At 40.2% G+C, this 20,514-nt stretch overlaps 1 protein-coding gene across 1 annotated transcript; it reads left to right on the top strand.

Annotated features, from left to right (window-relative positions):
• Positions 1–725: 725 nt before the first annotated feature.
• Positions 726–11,310, top strand: LOC135085055 (E3 ubiquitin-protein ligase RNF113A). Its single transcript, XM_063979837.1, has 7 exons — positions 726–1,040; positions 1,843–1,988; positions 2,675–2,830; positions 5,516–5,643; positions 6,262–6,323; positions 7,231–7,405; positions 11,115–11,310. Exons 1-7 carry the CDS (start codon positions 947–949, stop codon positions 11,284–11,286), a joined length of 933 nt encoding a protein of 310 aa, XP_063835907.1. The 5' UTR covers positions 726–946; the 3' UTR covers positions 11,287–11,310.
• Positions 11,311–20,514: the final 9,204 nt, after the last annotated feature.

Below are 20,514 nucleotides of genomic sequence, written 5' to 3'. Positions count from 1 at the left end.
GAGTTACAAAATGAGATCAAGTAGGTAATGACATAATGAAGGATGATAGATGATACCCCTTCCCACCCTTTGAGTCTCAGTAAAGTTGTGGTGCTTTACTGAGACCTCCTATGGACAACTTGAGAGAACCCGAAGAATCACGATGCACTGTTTTGCTTCACTCGCCCACACTCATGCACGTTCACGAACACTCAATGGTTAATAACCCACCATTATTACACATTAACAGTCGCCCAAACACGAATTTGAGGAAATAAAACAAAACCGCTAACATGACGCTTCAGATTCCCGCCAAGAAGTCCTTTATTTTATTTATTGGTGGTTGCCTTATCCGCGTTCCTTCCTCGGCATTCGGTTCGCTTAGTGAGGAGTCGTCCCAACCAAGGAAGGCGTCATCACGCCTTCAGCCTCCAGCGAGTCTCTAGCTAGTACTTAGCTAGTCTAGTCTTTAATCTTTAGTTTTAGTCGCCACCCCCGTGTCTCGTGGCATATTAGTAGCAAGAGGCAGGTGGAGTCCTTTCCAGCTCCATCTCTGCTGCTTTGTTCTGTAAATCTATTACGTGCTCTTTCAAAAGTTTTGAAATAATTTCGATAACTTTCAGTTGATTGGAACATAAAATGCATAGAACGAAACGTTCTTGTCATCCTTGACAGCTGTCATAACTTCCAAACGTGTTCCTGTTTGGAAAAAAATATTTTTTGTTAGTGTGTTTCAAATCGAAATAGAACAGTGCTAAACGCATATAAAACGTCAAGTTTATGAACGAGTTTTTGAAATGTAGCAAAATCTAAACGCTCTCAAGTTGCATCGCATTTTGTTTACAAAATGGAATTTCTTGTTTTTAATTACTAAATAAATAGTTTTCATTAGTGATTTAAGTGAATTTCTGCAGATATCAAAAGTGTTCTCTAGTAATATTGTGCAATAAAAATAAAAATTTGCAAAATGTCCGACGCCGAAGTCGAGGTTCCTACCACATTCAAAAAGCGAGTTATCCGAAATAAAGGCGGCAGAAAACGTAAAGCTTCTAGCTCTGAAGGTAAATAATACTAAATTGCAAGTAAAACTTGATCTAATACTTGACAAAAGTGTTATTGACAAAATTTTGTAAGGTTATGTTTTTGCTTTATGTTTTTTTTTCTTTTAATCATCATACTATTTCTACAGCCTTAAACCCGTGTTATAAAGTCTTAGGTATCCATTTAAAGTATCTATCCAGTTAAAGTTTTACATACATTATTTACATAGGCATCAGAATGAATGTTAATTTTATGTAAAATCTTTAACAAATTAGTGTCAACAAGTTACTCTTGTAGATTGTAACTACTAAGGTCCCAATCTTGGTGTCAGACTTATTCAATAAGCCTACAATAGCTATAAGTGTAATGCTTTACTGGGTCATTGCCTGAAGTTTTTTTTTTACTTACAACGAGGAAGCTCTTGGCCTGTATCTCACCTGATGGTAAGTGACGATCAGGCCGAAGGTGAAAGTAAGCTTCACCCGGAATCCTCAACCACGGAGGAACTGGCTATCTTACCTCTAACTGCCGGAACACAGCAATGCTGTTAACATTGTTGTTATGGCGACAGACTTAGGCAAGATGGTGGTAGCTAGCCAGGCGGACTTAGAACAAGCCCTACCACCAACCAAACGGAACAGAAAAATCTGCCCCCACTGGGAATTGAGCCCGGGACCTCTGCATCTGAAGCAGGTGGTGTTACCACTAGACCACAGAGGCGGTTGTTTCGTTTGATGTTATAAAAGCACCGTCCCATACCTCAAGCACTGTCTTTAAGCGCTAGACCGATAGTGTAAACAAACAAACCTTTATTTATTCCAGAAAAGAACAGTTCAGACTCCGACGGACAGACCGTGGTGTTGCCAACCAAACGTCCACAGAAAGCCAATCCCAATATCCAGTCTACGTCTGGACCGAAGAGCCAGAAGCCGAAGATACAAAACGATGATAGCAGTGACGATGATAAGGTAAGAATTCAAGTACTACAGTGTGTGTACAGTGCAGTAATTTTTTGTGGAGCAATATTTCTAAGTGCAACTACTACGCAACATTAATAGCAAAATAGTATTTACAAATACTTGCTACAAAGTTGCTAAAAGATATGGATTGTTTGCCTTAAACTTTGGATCCCTGTTTCACTGTCTTAGGCATATTGAATTTAAAAAGTACTTTCTTATCGACTAGCTTTTGCCCGCGGCTTCACCCGCGTGAAATTTCGAATCTCAGAGATCGTCATATATTATAGCCTATATGTTATTCTGGGTTATAAACAATAATACTGTGAAGTTTCATCAAAATCCGTTCTGTAGTTTTTGCGTGAAAGAGTAACAAACATCCAGACATCCAGATATCCACACAAACTTTCGCATTTATAATATTATAGTAGGAAGTAGGATGCCTATGCCATTATGATTATTATCGGCATGTCTTTCAGCACAATCTGTTGTGGTATTTTGATAGATAATTCAGTAATGGTTGCCTCCATATTTTGTACAGATATTTATACCTAGGGACCTTTTTGGCACAGGGCATCCAAAGCTATTTTAATGTAATTAGGATAAGGTTTCTTTTTTTGTTCTTTTATGTATGTATCATCTTGTATTGTGTGCCAAATAAATGATTCTATTCTATACCCATTTGTTCTCATTTACAGGCCAGCAACGCCCGTACAACGCTCTCAGTCCAACAACAGAGAGAAAACGCAACGGCCACGTACGAGCTAGACACGGAGCGGGACCGCGACGCGCAGGCCATATTCGAGAAGGCTCAGAAGATCAACGAGGAGCTTCAGGGCCAGGCTGATGATAAGGTAGTGTGGAAACCAGTTTTGACTGATTTTTTGCAGTCAAAAGTGGTTTCGACTAACGCTCTTGTTCGAAACCACTTTAGATTGGAAAAATCAGTCAAAAGTGATCTTCTTTTCGTGTCGACAACAAACCTACACAGTGTCAGCCCAAAACTCCGCCACAAAAGTGGCGTTGTCCGTAGCACCACAGAATAATAATAAGTACTACGTACAGAAGTTTTACTTTGCGAAGGTATTTAAAAAAATGTATGCTCAATGCCATTAACAATATGGTGTAATTTAGCCTGTCTTAAGAGTCAAGCACCATTTTGTTGACAAACGTCAGTGATCGGCACTGCGCCGAAGCTATAGGGCTGACTTCGGTAAAATGATGTGACGTGAGGTGCCAAACTGCGGAAAATGGCGGAGGAAATACATGATTTAGCATGAATTATCATGAATAATATTAACTACTTATTTACCTCTCAGTGTCTTGAGGCAACTTAAAAAAGTACATTCTGTGTTTTTATTATTATTTAGAGTTAGACAGTTAAATACTGCACAGTATTTAGTACACCATTTTCTATATTTTCTTCCATCATACACAAGAATACGCGTGCGTGAGTCAATGTTCGCTCGTATGTGAGGCCTTGTCGAATAGTATCCTGTAGGTGGGCCATCGTGCGTGTTTTGTTTTCGATGTAAACTCGCGGAGATGAACAGGCCTGGTAGCACTCATCAAATCCTCCTGAGTGCAGTTGCTCGGGCACTCAGGGCACGACATCAGGTGCTTCATCGACTGGGGAACAAAACCGCACCTGCACACCATGTTTAAGCCATCCAAGAATCCCCACCTGACCAGATTGTTCTTACTACGGCCGACCTGCGTCCGAACTCCGAAGTCTATTTAAAGACTGCCAGGTAAGCCAGGGGAGCTCATGTCCAGGTGGAGGACTCTCAGACATAGGGACATGTAGTAGTCATGTCACTGACGTATAGTTTCCGAGAATTAAGCAAAAAACCGAAAAATGGGACCTTCAAACCGCTAGCTCAAGGGCTAAGGGCGGGGACTTTTGCTGTTTTCACCTCCTAACTAAAACCACAGAATACATAATAGTAGCAACAGAAATTGCACTCCTTTGTGTAGGATCAGATGCCGACATTTTAACGGTAATAATAATAATGCAAAATATCCATCGCACATGGTGCATTCGAAATCGCACCTTACTACAACGTCACAAGAGCGCAATTTTTTTGTGTTCAGAATTGATTTACCTCACAGCTCTAGCGTCAGGGTTGTATAAGCAAAGTAAAATATATAAAAACTTAATTTTAAGACGCAATTATTGTATTTACGATTGGTAAACTTTAATCTAGTGGTGTTTTTATAATCATACCATCTCTAAAGTACCTATAAATAAACTTCATTGTTGCGATAATTCGACATTGGACAAACAGTTTTAAAAGGTGTAGTGTCGGAAAATAGACACGGTGAAGTAAAGTTAATGTTTTTATTAGCTAAAATAATTTTATGCTACAGTTTTTTGTCATAAGTATTTCAAAATTATTTAAAAAGTGTAGTTTTTTTTAATTATTTAAATCACTACAGTTAATTATTATTCCTAAATATTACGATTTTCCATTAAAGAAGAATAACAGTGCTGTTGGAACGATAAACCTTGATTGCGACGATGATCGACCGAGCGTGTACAGAAATACGCGTGTGCTCACAGGCGCGTGGCGGCCCTGACTGATTTGCAACTTGAAGTTGTCGCGCGCTGTAGGTAATTATCTCGGCCGGCATAGGCGAGTGACGGAGGCCTGCTAAAACCCGGTCTGTGAGCACGTAGAATTTTGTCCAATGACCCCAAGCTACCCATCCTTATCGCTCGCGCGTAATTATGTTGCTGTCGCGTTCGCACACTCACTGCGGGCGCGCGTCGCACAGTTGCGACAGCAATGTAATTACGCACGAGCGATAAGGATGGGTAGCTTGGGGTCATTGGACAAAATTCTACGTGCTCACAGACCGGGCTTTAGTCTAAATTAAGTCCCGATTTCAGGAATTGTGTTCGACACATTTCTCTCTACTCCGTCGTTAAAGCATTCATTGACTGGACTTTTACGTAAACTATATGAACTAAATCTGCCGCCCCTTAAATTTGGCGCCCTTGGCTTCAGCCTACTCAGCCAGCTTGTAAATCCGCCATTGCATTCATCATCATCATCTCAGCCAACGGACGTCCACCGCTGAACATAGGCCTCCCCCAATGCTTTCCACGATGCCCGATTAGTAGCGGTCTGTCCAACGCCTTCCTGCTACATTAACGATGTCGTCGGTCCACCTTGTGGGTGGACGTCTCACGCTGCGTTTACCGGTACGCGGTTTCCACTCCAGAACCTTGCTGCCCCATCGGCCGTCAGTTCTGCGTGCTATGTGCCCTGCCCATTGCCACTTCAGCTTGCTAACCCGTCGGGCTATGTCAGCGACTTTAGTTCGTTTACGGATCTCCTCATTTCTGATTCGATCTCGTAAAGAAACACCGAGCATAGCCCTCTCCATAGCACGCTGTGCAACATTGAGCTTCTGTATAAGGCATATAGTGAGAGGCCACGTTTCCGAACCATAAGTCATCACTAGTAACACACATTGGTATGCACATTATGTATTGTAATATGACAATTAACATCATTTATTATTATTTTCAGGTGTACCGCGGTATAAACAACTACGCACAGTACTACAAGAAGCGAGACACAGCTGCGGGCAACGCCAGTTCTGGGCTCGTGAGGAAAGGGCCCATCAGGGCGCCTGCCAACTTGAGGGCTACTGTTAGGCAAGTTCTGTTTAAATAAAATCTTAAATATGTCACATGTGGATCTTACCACAGAATAATAATAAGTTTATTGTTTAACCAACTTCAGAAAAGAAGGTTTTCAATTAATTTGTATTTTTTTTTCTTTGTTACTTGATTTAGAACTGAATTAAAAATAATATTGAAAGGTTATGTCTCCAAATTGGTTCCATTTAAGCCTTATCAAAAATTTTGTACAGTGGTTTAGTTTTTATCAAATAACTGTATAAATGTCTAGTTCTGCCATAAAGAAAAAAGAAAAATAATAATAAATAAGTATGTAAATTGTAAACCAAATTGAAAACTCCTTTTCGAAGTCGGTGGAATAATGAGGAGTAACCTTTTGACGCTCAAAAACGCTAAATTCAAATTCAAATTCAAATTCAAATTCAAAACGTTTTTTGCCAAAAACACAGTAATACAGGGTGACAATATTAAGTAGGATCATGTGTTTAGTCTGCTCGCAGACATGCAAAAATTACAGGATTCAATAATATTAATGTCAAATAATTAAGAAGATTTCAATGTAAAATTAAATTAATAGTATCAATGTCGTACTGTGTGACTGACTCAAACTTGACCGTTTTAATTTGATTGCAGATGGGACTACCAACCAGATATCTGTAAGGACTACAAAGAAACAGGCTTCTGTGGTTTTGGAGGTACGTATTTTTAACCGACTTCAAAAAAGGAGGAGGTTCTGTTCTATTTTATTTTATTTTATTTTATTTTTCTTTATTATGATCCATACTTTAAATTTTAAAGTTTTAAATACCTAATTCATTTGTTTCTTTTAAAGTTTAAAAGAAACAAATGAATTATTAAACGAATCACTCCGTTGTCTGTCTGCCTCTCAAGTATAAGTTATTTGTTTTTACAAGATTTTATTTAACTTGCATGTATTTTGACCCATTTCCTTAAAACCGATGGGCTAAAATTCGGATGACAAGTGTTTTTCTTCCCCTATTTTAACCCTTTAAGAGATGAATTTTGAAAAATCCCTTCTTTAAAACTTCTGTCATACGGGACAAAAATTTTAAAAAAATCTGAAGGCTTTTTTTATAGAGGCTAACGCCCGTATTCACACACATTACTATGAGGTCTCACAGTGCGCGTGAACGCACAGGGTGACACACGAACCAATCACAGAGCTCTATTCAACGCTGTGCTAGCAAGTGTGTGTGTTAGCAAGCTAAAGTGGCAGTGGGTAGGGCACATAGTACGCAGAACTGACGGCCGATGGGGCAGCAAGGTTCTGGAATGGAGACCACGTACCGGAAAACGCAGCGTGGGACGTCCACCCACAAGGTGGACCGACGACCTGATAAAGGTAGCAGGAAGGTGCTGGATGCAGGCCGCCAGTCGCTACCAACCGTGCGATGTGGAAGTCATTGGGGGAGGCTTATGTTCAGCAGTGGACGTCCTGTGGCTGAAATGATGATGATGATGATGATTCAACGCTGTGCGTTCGATTTGGTTCACTTAAGCAAGCATCGTTTGTGAATACGTTTATCTTTATACCATTGCTCATAAATATCACTATGTATGTGATTTATTTGACTATTCCAGACTCCTGCAAGTTCCTTCACGACAGAAGCGACTACAAACACGGCTGGCAGCTGGAAAGGGAGGAAACTGAGGCGGCGGGAGGGGGGGACTCGGATTATGAAGTGCACAGTGACGACGAACTACCCTTCCGGTGCTTCATTTGCAGAGGAAGTTTCACGGATCCTGTAGTCACTAAGTAAGTCTTAAACTCTTTCTCTGACCCACGGTAGTTTAATCCCTTTGTCTCTCTCGCACGGTAGTTTTTTCTCTTTCTCTCCCATTTCTTACCGATCTCTCTCACTCTCCTCTTTCTGTCTCCCTCTTCCAATCCAAAAAGTCTCATTTATCTCTTTCACATTATCATATTTATCTTACTGTATCATTCTCTCACACTCGTACTCTCTCACTCGCTCATCTCTCTCTTTATCTCATTTCTCTCTCTTACTCACTTATTTCCTGTCTCACTCACTCTATCGCCAACCGTTCACTCAGGCCCAAGCTCTCTCTCCCTCCCTCTCTCTCACTCGCTCATCACCCTGTCTCACTGGAAGATCACCCTGTCTCACTCGCTCATCTTCCTCTCTCACTCGCTCATCTTCCTGTCTCACTCAATCTCTCGTCATCCATACCTCTCATCACCCTTTCTACACTCGCTCATCTTTCTGTCTCTCTCACTCTGTGTCTTCGTCATCACCGTCTCTCTTATGGTCACCATAAGACACCAGTAAGTAAACAACTACAGAAGCGACTACAAACACGGCTGGCAGCTGGAAAGGGAGGAGACAGAGGCGGCGGGAGGGGGGGACTCGGATTATGAAGTGCACAGTGACGACGAACTACCCTTCCGGTGCTTCATATGCAGGGGGAGTTTTACAGACCCCGTGGTTACCAAGTAAGTCAAGATTTATTTACTTTGTCTCTCTCTAGGACATTTTGAATCTACACTCTTTCCCCCATCTTTCTCCTCTCTCACTCTCACCTATCTTCTCCTCTCGCTCCTCTATCTAGCTTCTTTCTCTCTCTTTTCTGTCTCTTAACTTCTTATTCTCTCCTCTCTCACTCATTTTTCGCCACCCGTTCACTCAGCTCCAAGATCTCTCTTCCTCCCTCTCTCTCACTCGCTCATCACCCTGTCTCACTCGCTTATCACCCTTTCTCACTCGCTCATCACCCTGTCTCACTCGTTCATCACCCTCTCACTTGCTCATCACCCTGTCCCACTCGCTCATCACTCTGTCTCACTCGCTCATCACCCTGTCTCACTCGCTTATCACCCTTTCTCACTCGCTCATCACCCTGTCTCACTCGTTCATCACCCTCTCACTTGCTCATCACCCTGTCCCACTCGCTCATCACTCTGTCTTACTCGCTCATCACCCTGTCTCACTCGCTCATCACCCTGTCCCACTCGCTCATCACCCTCTCACTCGCTCATCACCCTGTCTTACTCGCTCATCACCCTGTCTCACTCGCTCATCACCTCTCACTCGCTCATCACCCTGTCTCACTCGCTCATCACCTTGTCTCACTCGTTCATCACCCTGTCTCACTCGCTCATCACCTTGTCTCACTCGTTCATCACCCTGTCTCACTCGCTCATCACCTTGTCTCACTCGTTCATCACCTCTCACTCGCTCATCACCCGGTCTCACTCGTTCATCACCCTCTCACTTGCTCATCACCCTGTCCCACTCGCTCATCACCCTCTCACTCGCTCATCACCCTGTCTTACTCGCTCATCACCCTGTCTCACTCGCTCATCACCTCTCACTCGCTCATCACCCTGTCCCACTCGCTCATCACCCTCTCACTCGCTCATCACCCTGTCTTACTCGCTCATCACCCTGTCTCACTCGCTCATCACCTCTCACTCGCTCATCACCCTGTCTCACTCGCTCATCACCTTGTCTCACTCGTTCATCACCCTTTCTCACTCGTTCATCTCTCTGTTTCTCTCACTCTGTGTCTTCGTCATCGCCGTCTCTCTCATGGTCACCATAAGACACCAGTAAGTAAACAACTACAGAAGCGACTACAAACACGGCTGGCAGCTGGAAAGGGAGGAGACAGAGGCGGCGGGAGGGGGGGACTCGGATTATGAAGTGCACAGTGACGACGAACTACCCTTCCGGTGCTTCATATGCAGGGGGAGTTTTACAGACCCCGTGGTTACTAAGTAAGTTTGAATTATTTGTCTCTCTTGCACGGTAGTTTGATATACACCAGGAACAGCGTTGGCCCAAGAATGCTGCCCTGGGAGACACCATATGCGATATCAACCTCCTCACTAGTCCAGTCGTCAATTTTGACACGTTGAGTTGTGTTTCTTAAGTAGTACTCGAAGAGTTTGAGTGGAGTGCCACGAACTCCGATATTCTCCAGCTTTGACAGAAGGTGCGGGAAAGAGACCGTATCAAAAGCCTTGGCTAAATCGAGGAATACCGCTAGGCACTTATGTTTCGCATCTAAAGATGTTATAACAGAGTTGACAAGCTCATGAACAGCGTTGTTCGTAGACTTACCTCTCTCTTCCTCTCCTCTCTTGCTCATCTTTCTTTCTCACTCGTTCATCTTTCTGTCTCACTCACTCCAACGCCTACCTCTTATGGTCAGCATATTTAAGACAACAGTAAGTAAAGACAGAAGCGACTACAAACACGGCTGACAGCTAGGGCGGGAGGAGACGGAGGCGGGGGGAGGAGGGGTCGGACTACGAGGATGAGCTGCCTTTCCGGTGCTTCATATGCCAAGGGAGTTTTACCAGGCCTGTTCATCTCCGCGAGTTTACATCGAAAACAAAACACGCACGATGGCCCACCTACAGGATACTATTCGACAAGGCCTCACATATGAGCGAACATTGACTCACGCATGCGTATTCTTGTGTATGATGGAAGAAAATGGTGTACTAAATACTGTGCAGTATTTAACTGCCTAAATAATAATAAAAACACAGAATGTACTTTTTTAACTTGCCTCAAGACACTGAGAGGTAAATAAGTAGTTAATATTATTCATGATAATTCATGCTAAATCATGTATTTCCTCCGCCATTTTCCGCAGTTTGGCACCCCACGTCACATCATTTTTCCGAAGTCAGCCCTATAGCTTCGGCGCAGTGCCGATCACTGACGTTTGTCAACAAAATGGTGCTTGACTCTTGAGACAGGCTAAATTACACCATATTGTAAATGACATTCAGCATACATTTTTTTAAATACCTTCGCGAAGTAAAACTTCTGTACGTAGTACTTATTATTATTCTGTGGTTTTACAGACTGTCTTACCGTCGTCTCTTGCTTTGTCTCAATTTCTCTCTCAGATATTTTTAGTCTTAAGTTCTCTCTTCCCTCATTATCTCCCTTCTCCCTTTTTCTTCCTTTCCTTTCCCTCCTCTCTTTATCTAGTTTTTCCTTTATCCTCTCGTTCACTCAGCCTGAAACTCTCTTCTCTCTCTAATCGCTTTTTTCATTTCACACTGTCCTATCACCGCGTCTCGTTCCTTGTTCTATGTCTCCTCTTTCTCTCTTTTCCCCCCTTTATCTATCATTTACGTCATCCCCACCTCTAGTTTACCACACACAAGACACGCACAAGACAGTCCCTCTCACTCTCTAGGCCATCTCTCTTCTTTCTATTATTCTATTTCATTATCCACCCTTTTCTCTCTCTTATGTACGGAAGAAAGAAATCAGTCAATGTAGTTTGTTAGTTTAGTGACTAAGTTTCTTGCGCGGATTCTTCTCAGCACTGGCCCATTTATGGTCCCGAACAGTGGTAGGGTTAATACTGGAACGTGTAAAAGTGCTTTTTAAAAGCCTACTTGCAAAAATAAAATGAGTTTTATAAGTTTTACCCCCAATCAACCAATAAATGAAGCTTAAATTCATATTTTATTGTTACAGATGCAAACACTACTTCTGCGAGAAATGCGCGTTAGAAAACTTCAAGAAGAGCAGCAGGTGTTTTATATGCAACGCGCAGACCAGTGGCATGTTCAACCCCGCCAAAGAATTGGAGGCCAAACTGAAGGCGCGACAGGACAGCGATGATGATGATGATGATGATGATGATTGACGAATAAAGAGTTTATGATCATAAGCTGGTTTTATTTTACCCACACTTATCAACCCGCAAAGGGATCGTAACCGTATCAACTCGAGGCGGTCAGTATCCATCTAAATATATAAAAGGAGAAACTGACTGACATATCAACGCACAGCCTAAACGGCTAAACGCAGGCACTTGAAATTTGGAAGGGACGTAGCTTAGGTACCGTAGAGGTGCACTAAGAAAGGAATTCTCGAAATTCTCACGGGAACGGGAATTTGCGGGAAAATCCTTTTGTATGAAAAATCTAAACCGCTTAAGTTAGACGCTTGAAATTTGGCATGCAGGTACCTTAGTAAACTTAAAGCTTAGTAACTTAGCAGGATATTGCAAAATTGGCACGGGAACGGGAGTTAGCGGGAAAAAACATTTGTATGAAAAAATCAAAACCGCGTAAGATAGATGAAGGGGGTAAAACGGGATCCACGCGTACGAAGTCGCAGGCGGCCGCTAGTTCTTTGTATGAAACTCCATACTGCAAAGCACACATATTCGCACCGTAACGTAAACGTCTCGCCTCGCGGTTGACAGCGCGCGTAAGGCGATGACAGCTCGCGAAAGGCGATACGGTGTTGATCCCTTTCCGAGTTGATAAGCTGCTATGACATGGTATACGGATCTGAGACGTGGTCGCTTACTATGGGCCTCATAAGAAGGCTCAAGGTCACCCAAAGGGCGATGGAGCGGGCTATGCTCGGAGTTTCCCTGCGTGATCGAATCAGAAATGAGGAGATCCGCAGGAGAACCAAAGTGACCGACATAGCTCGCAGAATTGCTAAAACCAAGTGGCAGTGGGCGGGGCACATAGCTCGTAGAGACGATGGCCGTTGGGGCAGGAAAGTTCTCGAGTGGCGACCACGGGCTGGAAGACGTAGCGTGGGCAGGCCTCCTACTCGGTGGACCGACGATCTGGTAAAGGTCGCGGGAAGAGCCTGGATGCGGGCAGCGCAGGACCGTTCATTGTGGAAAACCTTGGGGGAGGCCTTTGTCCAGCAGTGGACGTCATTTGGCTGAAACGAAGCTGCTATGACCTTTATTACACCACACAAAACACTGATATAACAGAAATAAACAAATCGGAAGGACACAATTTAGGTGGTCTTGGCGCTAGGAAGTGCTCTTCCAGATCAGCTAGGGAGATTTGCCAATCTATTTCTATGTAGCTTAAAAAAAAAGACTGTTTCATACAAACATTTACCCCTCTTTCACTCCCTTAAGGGTTGAATTGTTAAAAAAATACTTAATGCCCATTTTCAGCATCGATCCCTAATTTTTAAGTGAAGACCCCCTTTGAAAACAAAATTCCTGTTATTTGTTACCATGGGGGTCATTTAAAATTTTGGGATTGATGGTGAAAACGGGCATGAGGCTCTCTCTTTCATTATACATAATAGGTTTTCCCGAAAAATAAGAGGAATCCACCTTTTACTTTATCTGTATTATGTAAGTACCAACCTACTTCATCCAAATTGTACCAACAGAAGATAAAAATCAAGATTTTTGATCAAAAACCATCAATAGATAACATCTGTGTGATCGAGAAAGATTATGATTAAAAGAAGAGGTTACGATAAAAAATACAAATTATTTTGCACAGAATTGTAAACAAAATTACTACGCAAGCCACACTCCGCGCGAATTAAAAAATACTAACACGCTATGCGCGTCCACGTAATACACCCGTTGAATACCTTATTTAACTGGATCACTAAGAAATAGCAATAAAAAGTCGTATCTACCACTTAAATCCATGCACTTACGACGTTTTAGCTATTGAACTCAGAAAATAGTATACTACTTTTGCTAAAGAAGTCCATTACTTCAAAAGGGCGTAAGTTCATACGATTTAGCCGTAAGGATACGTCGTTCCAAGGCGTCCAGGATATTTGCTCTCGTTTGAAAATGGTATACCACTTTTACGCTCCGTTACATCAGAAGTAAAACGTCGTAACTCCATGTGAATTTTGTGCAAAACTGATGTGTTTCTTCTGATGGCGTTTCGTTCTCGATTTCAATGGAATGTTGGGTTTTGAAAGCATTACTTTCGAGTACGAGATGGTCATAACAACTATGGCTTCTAGAAGTGGGATGGCGAAATTATTGCTCCTTGTGGAAACCAGGTGAAAAACTTACGACGTTTTTCTCTAATTTGATGGTAAGTTAGGTGATGGATGTAGAGTACCTAAGACTTTTATTCGGCCAATAGTTGGGCCCGATTCTAATTTTTGTGAAGAATCGGCCGATACCAAATTGGTGTAATGTGCGCACTTCCATACATGTCCATACTGCCCGATTAGCTATCGGCTGAAAAAAGTCTGTCTGGGGCTAGGCTAGCAGAGTCAGTGTTTAATTATTGATGAGATCTAATTAGAGGATTGTTCATCATCATCAAGTCATTGAGTCTCCACTGCAGGAGCACGACCCTCTAATTGACCAGAGGCAAGAGGATTTGTCCTACACTCCCCACGCTGGCCAGACGGGTTGAGGAGGCCTGATGTTCGCATATTTTTCCTTAGGCACCTCAGGCATCCAGATCTCGGAAGACCATACCTATGACCATACTTATGTAGAGTGAAAACATTTAGTTACATAATTTTAATTATAATTTTGTTACCTCTATAAGATACCATAGATCTGTTGAAAGTCTCAAGATGCATTAGTCTGAATGCGGGCAGCGCAGGATTGGTATTTGTGGAAAATCTTGGGAATCCCTTTGTCTGGCAGTAGACGTCATTTGAATACCTTAGAGTAGCTTGACGTAGGTCCATCATACACTTACTAAGTACTTACCTACTGTAATATACTTTGAGCCTTTGAGTGTATACTCAACTTTTGAGTGTAAGTATTTACAAGGCTCAAAACTGCGTAACGTTTTTATCAAAATGACAGATGATCTACAAAAACAACATGTTTTTATGATCAATATTATGATAACCCCACATGATGCGTAGATAATCTAGATCTTGAACAAACAACTACGACACACCTCCCTTTGTACTCAAGTGTATCGTACGATAATGCGAGCTAAGTGTCGAAAATTTGTTTATCTTGTAACTACCTCTTAAAAGAGGTAAGAAATAAGTAGGTACCTCTACTAGCTACTTGCATGCAAGACTTATGTAGTACCTACCTAGTCACCTACTGACTATTGATCAAAACCGGTCGCTGATACTGGGACTCTATTGAACTAGAAATAGATGTCACAACCCGTCTGGCCAGCGTGGGGAGTGTAGACCAAATCCTCTTGCCTCTGGTAAATTAGAGAGGGTCGTGCTACTGCAGAGGAAATTAAATGACCTGATGGTGAGTCCCTCCTATGTCCCTAGGGCTTTTAAAGTAACACTGGGACGTGTAAAAGCGCTTTTTAAAAGCCTATTAGCAGAAAATAAATGACTGTTTTTCCTTATCAATTAAATAAAATGTTCTTAAGTGATTAATTATCAGGTGTACCTACTTCATAAGGAAATGTAAACATATACTAATTAGTAAGTACATTCTTGGAAACTAGAGGAAGTTGCAAAGAATTACGGATGCTTAGGTTTTTTAAAAGCGTTTCCATCTTGTCGATCGCTTGGCTAGTCGGTTTGGATACTAGAGCACTACAAAGGTCGCGGGTTCGATTCCTAGGCACACACAAAATAACAGAGGTTTGTATCAGTAAGGGTGTTTTGTATATTATAAGAGTTGACATAGTGCAAGCTTTACCAATCACCTATTGGGGTAAGATGGCGGTGTAAAATATTTAAAACTTCATACGCGTGGATCCCGTTTTACCCCCTTAGGGGTGGAGTTTTGTAAAATCGTTTCTTAGCAGATACCTTTTTTTATTTATTTTTTATGTGACAGGAGGCAAACGAGCAGACGACCTACGTCATAACATCTACCTGCATGCCAAATTTCAGCCCGATCCGTCCAGTGGTTTAGGCTGTGCGTTGATAGATCACTATGTCAGTCAGTCAGTCACCTTTGAGTTATATAATTTAGATTATTATGCCATAATTACCAAAACAGTGTTCATGGGAAAAGTTGTATGACGCCCACAAGCTCGATGGACTGACGGCCTTTAAGATAGTTGGAAGAGGCCAGACGTAATCGTGCTTTGTGGCGTTCTTTGGGGGCTTACATCCAGCAGTTGTTCTTATCCAAAGGTTCCGAGTTCGATTCCTAGTGGAGGCAATATTTTCTGATTGGTTTGGTTGGTGGTAGGGCTTGTTCTAAGTCCGCCTGGCTAGCTACCACCGTCTTACCTAAGTCTGTCGCCATAACAACAATGGTAACAGCATTGTTGTGTTCCGGCAGTTAGAGGTAAGATAGCCAGTTCCTCTGTGGTTGAGGATTCCGGGTGAAGCTCGCTTCCACCTTCGGCCAGATCGAATTTCCATCAAGTAAGATGCAGGCCAAGAGCTTCCTCGTTACGGGTAAAAAATAGTGTCCGACCGAAACTAGTTTTATGACCGAAACCGAAACCGAAAACGAATTTCGGCAACGGTGTCTATTTCGGCCGAAACCGAAACCGAAACCGAAACTTCCTTACAAAGCTCATATTTTGAGGGAAAAATAAAGAAAACGTTATTATAATCAGTCGGTCTTTATTGCTTTCTCTTTAAATTGCATTAAAATTGAACTTATAAAGCGCCTTTTCACTCTAAAAGGTATCAAATTATGTATTAAAAAAGAAAAAGAAGGTTTTATAGTCTAGATTTTTTTTAAATTACTCGCAATATTCAGGACATCTACATAACCCGTCCCATGGTCGGGTCTTTTACCTTAATAATTTCTCAAAACAAAATTGGTAGTACCTACGTAAGTTAGTATCTACTGTACTTGCCACTTGGATACCTTGGTGATAAATACTAAAATGAACTTCGAAACTCTGAATCCATAATATTATCACCATGAAATGCACTATAGTCATTACTAACTACCTAACTAATATTTGTTTACGTATAGCTTTTGCGAACCAAAAAAGAAATTAATAGGTTAGATTAAACTTGATTATACTTTTATCAGTCATATTGAATATTTTTTTTGATGTTTACTATCCGCTCTTATGTTATAACGACATAAAGCGAGATAAAACTTACCAAATTCAAAATAAATCACTCGAAAACTCGCCACCACAACAAAACAAAAAAAAGTAATGCTGCGTTTACACTGCGCGGAAATAAGCCGAGTCAAGTAAAAAAAACAGTGGAGTGGAGATGAATTATGAATAAATTTCATCCCCACTCCTCTGTTTTTTTTACTTAACTCGGCTAATTTCCGCATAGTGTAAAAGCAGCATACAGCAACAAACAAGCGAGCGAATCACGACATTGGATCTGATCGGATTCATTCACTCATTCAACGCGACGAACATGACCGATAACAGCGCGGAAACTCCCGAATGCACATTCGGTTTCGGTCGCAGTTTCGGCAAGTTTTCCGCCGAAAACGAAACTAAACCGAAACTCGTGTTTTTACCGAAACTCAACCGAAAACGAAACCGAAACCGAAAATTCGGTCGGACACTAGTAAAAAATACAGCTGCTGATGTTAACGATGATGATGATGATGATGATTCATGAAGTCTAGCGTTTGTATGGGAATTTATATCTAGGCAATTCCTAGATAAATATCAAGGAAAATATAGACACGCACATTATACGCATGCGACTTGTATGTGCGGAATGGGATCCACTAGTTAATTAAATGATTAATAAATGTTGTCATAGGAAATAGGTACCTACAATTTATTACGAAGGGTTTTTTATTTAGACAATATCAGTAGTGTATTATTGGGCATTCTGTCCCCCAGTCGTCCGCTTCGCTTCCGACCGTTCGCTGCGCTCACTCTGGTTTGACAGAATGCCCAATAATACACTACGAACGGAGTGTTGAAAGTAGTTTTATCTTCTAAAATTCCTATAAAAATTATAAACTCAACAAAGTTTTTATCATTCCATTAAAACCTATCAATCAGAACGGTTGAGTTTAAACCAAAAACTGTAATGAGATTTCTGAAACAAAAAGAATCTCTTAAATTACAATGTATTTGTCCAGTATCCTCGAAAGAGTTTAAACGTCATGGTAATTTATTACCAAATACTATTCGCAGCATTGTTTGTGGCCCATCAAATTGTGGAAAGACCAATTTTGTAATTAGTCTGTTGCTACACCGTGATGGACCACGTTTTCGCAACTTATATGTTTATTCAAAGTCCTTGTATCAACCTAAGTACCAGTTTTTGGAAAAAGTATTGGAAAAAGTTGCAGACATATCTTACTTCAAATATAGTGATAATAAAGACATTTTAAGTCCACATGATGCTTTGTCTGAATCCATTTTCGTATTTGATGATGTTGCATGTGAAAATCAAAACAATATACGTGATTATTTTGCTATGGGACGACATAAAAACATTGACTGTTTTTATATTAATCAAACCTACTCAAGAATACCTAAGCAATTAGTAAGAGATAATGCTAACCTTATCATATTATTTAAACAAGACAACATTAATCTAAGGCATATTTACGATGAGCATGTAGGGTCTGACATGACCTGGACTCAGTTCCGTGAAATGTGTTCAACTGTGTGGGGTAAGCCATACAGTTATGTGGTCATAAATAAGGATTGTGAACGAAACAAAGGTTGTTATAGAATGAAGTTTGATACATTCATTAAAGTAGATTAAACTATTTATTTCTTATATAAGTAACTGTTACTTACGTTCCAACAAACTAGTTTGAATTGAGAAGTCAAACAGAGTGGAACTCGTAACAATGGAGCGGAACCTTAAGGAACAAATTTTAAAGTCAGCGTCAGCTGTGAAAAGAAAAGTAGAAATGTTAAAAGATTCAAAAATGAAAAATGATATGACACTGGAAACAATATTTAAACCTATTGTGAACCCTCTTAAACTATTAAGTAGTAGACCTGATGGCAAACGCTACAACGAAGAAGAAACAGAACCAATCCAGTCAGTTAAAAGAACTAAACATATCGAAAGCCAGTCATCCAATAATTCAGATGAAGACTTTGATTACTACAAAACGGATGTTGACAACGAGGAAAATTTAAATGATTATGAAGATATTTTAGAAAATGATGATTGTAAAACACCTAACAAAACCCTCACCACATCACCCACTCATGAACACGATGTTCATGACAACTCATTTAAATCTATTCAGTCATCACCAAGTATTGCTAATGATTCTTTATCATGGTCTGTGTCATCTGAAGTAATGCAAAATATTCCTTTTGGTGTTAGAAATGTTAATGGAAAATTGATGCTCGGTAATACACGTGTTTATGACGATGGACGCATTTTGAAAATTGGAAGCCGTAGCCTAAAAAAAACTCCAGGCTTGAAAGAATTATTATACCAAAAGGCACCAAATTTAAAAATAATTACAAACGAGGATTTACAAAATTATAAATTAGTACTTATAGATACCAATGCACACAAACGTAACTTCGATCCATTTAAACCAATAAACAGTAATAAAGGATTTAAATATATGAACGTGATTAAACCTTTATTTAAGTTCTCTAGAAGTCACGCAAGTAGTGTAGAAAGTCTCCCGCGAGGTGAAGGCATCGATATATTGAAAGAAGTTAAGAAGGATACTGATTTAGTTTATTGGGGTGATCCGAATGAATTAGTAGAAAGGCTAAAATTACTACTCGGGTCATGGGCAGCTGGTAACACTGGAGTTAATAATGAAATTTATGCAATAATAGAAGAACTGCATGAAGCTGGTATTATAAAAGACATAAAATATATAAAGCTACCATCTGGAGGATTCAACAGTACCATTAAACTACAGAAGCCGAGCAGACGGCAATGAATATAGATAAATTTGGTCATCACGTTCATAAGCGTTTACGACTATCTGAATTTTCTAATAACATTCCTACCAACACATTAGTAAAGTCAGATGCAGGCGACTTTGATTTAAAATCATCGAGATTAAAAGGACTACCAACTCCTGAAAAGGATGACGAGGCTGTAAATAAAGAGTATGTCGATAAATATGTTCAAGATCTAAAAAATGAAATGAAATCAATTCAAACCAACATTAAAAAATATTTAAATAATTTAGAAAAATTAACTAGTGTCAATTTCAGTAAATTGTATTACACAAAAAAAGAAATCGATCTTATGTTACCTTCAAAACTTGATAAGAATGAGTAAACAAGACATAGTTAACGAGCTCCACAAGCCAGCAAGAAGAAATTTCTGTCGCCGTCATACTAACATTAAAGGAATAGATGATTTATGGCAAGCGGATCTTATGGATTTTCAAAAATATTCATCGTATAATAAAGGATATAAATATGTACTAGTAGTAATTGATACTTTATCAAAATTTGTATGGGTAAGACCGTTGAAAGCAAAATCTAAACAATATGTTACAAATGCAATGCAAAGTATATTATCTGAATCAACACGGAAGCCAAACAATTTACAAACAGATCTGGGTACAGAGTTTTATAATAATTCTTTTGAAAAGTTAATGAAAAATTACAACATAAACCATTATTCCACATATTCTGTTAAAAAAGCCTCTATAGTAGAACGAGTTATAAGAACTATAAAATCACATCTTTACAAAACATTCAGTCTGTGCGGACGATATCAATGGTTTCAATGTAATTTAGATTCCGTGGTGCATCGCTATAACAACACTTTGCACCGCATTACAAAGTTCAAACCGATTGATGTTAATCATGCGAATCAGGCTTTAGTTAAATCTAATATCATTAAAACCCGAAAGCCAAAGACAGTACGTCAAGGATCCACTTTTAAAGTTAACGATTTTGTTCGTATAAGTAAATACAAAGGAGATTTCTATAAAGGTTATACCCCTAATTGGTCTACGGAAATATTTCAAATCGTAAAAATTAATGATACCTATCCTCAAACGTATCAAATAAAAGACAAATACAACCAAAATATTCTAGGCTCTTTTTATGGATACGAGTTACAAAAAACTAAATTTCCAGACATCTACCTTATTGAAAAAGTTATAAAGAAAAAAGAAAACAAACTTTTTGTAAAATGGTTAGGACTAAGTGATAAAGAGAACAGTTGGGTAGACAAACGTGAATTAGTGATTTAGATAAGTATATAAATAACACAGGATCTCTCTTTGGGACACTAGATGATTATCGATGAAGGAAGGCAGTGGTGTAATCAATAGCTT

This window comes from Ostrinia nubilalis, chromosome 27 (assembly GCF_963855985.1).
Source record: "Ostrinia nubilalis chromosome 27, ilOstNubi1.1, whole genome shotgun sequence".
Classification (NCBI taxonomy): domain Eukaryota; kingdom Metazoa; phylum Arthropoda; class Insecta; order Lepidoptera; family Crambidae; genus Ostrinia; species Ostrinia nubilalis.
Note: the sequence above shows the minus strand (reverse complement) of the source record. Positions and strands in the feature narration are given on the sequence as shown.

Excerpts from the sequence above, each read along its gene's own strand:
- LOC135085055 (XM_063979837.1), top strand. The coding sequence starts at position 947 with ATGTCCGACGCCGAAGTCGAGGTTCCTACCACATTCAAAAAGCGAGTT. Across the intron at positions 5,644-6,261 it reads AACTTGAGGGCTACTGTTAG|ATGGGACTACCAACCAGATA; the intron begins GCAAGTTCTGTT and ends ATTTGATTGCAG. Across the intron at positions 7,406-11,114 it reads ACGGATCCTGTAGTCACTAA|ATGCAAACACTACTTCTGCG; the intron begins GTAAGTCTTAAA and ends TTATTGTTACAG.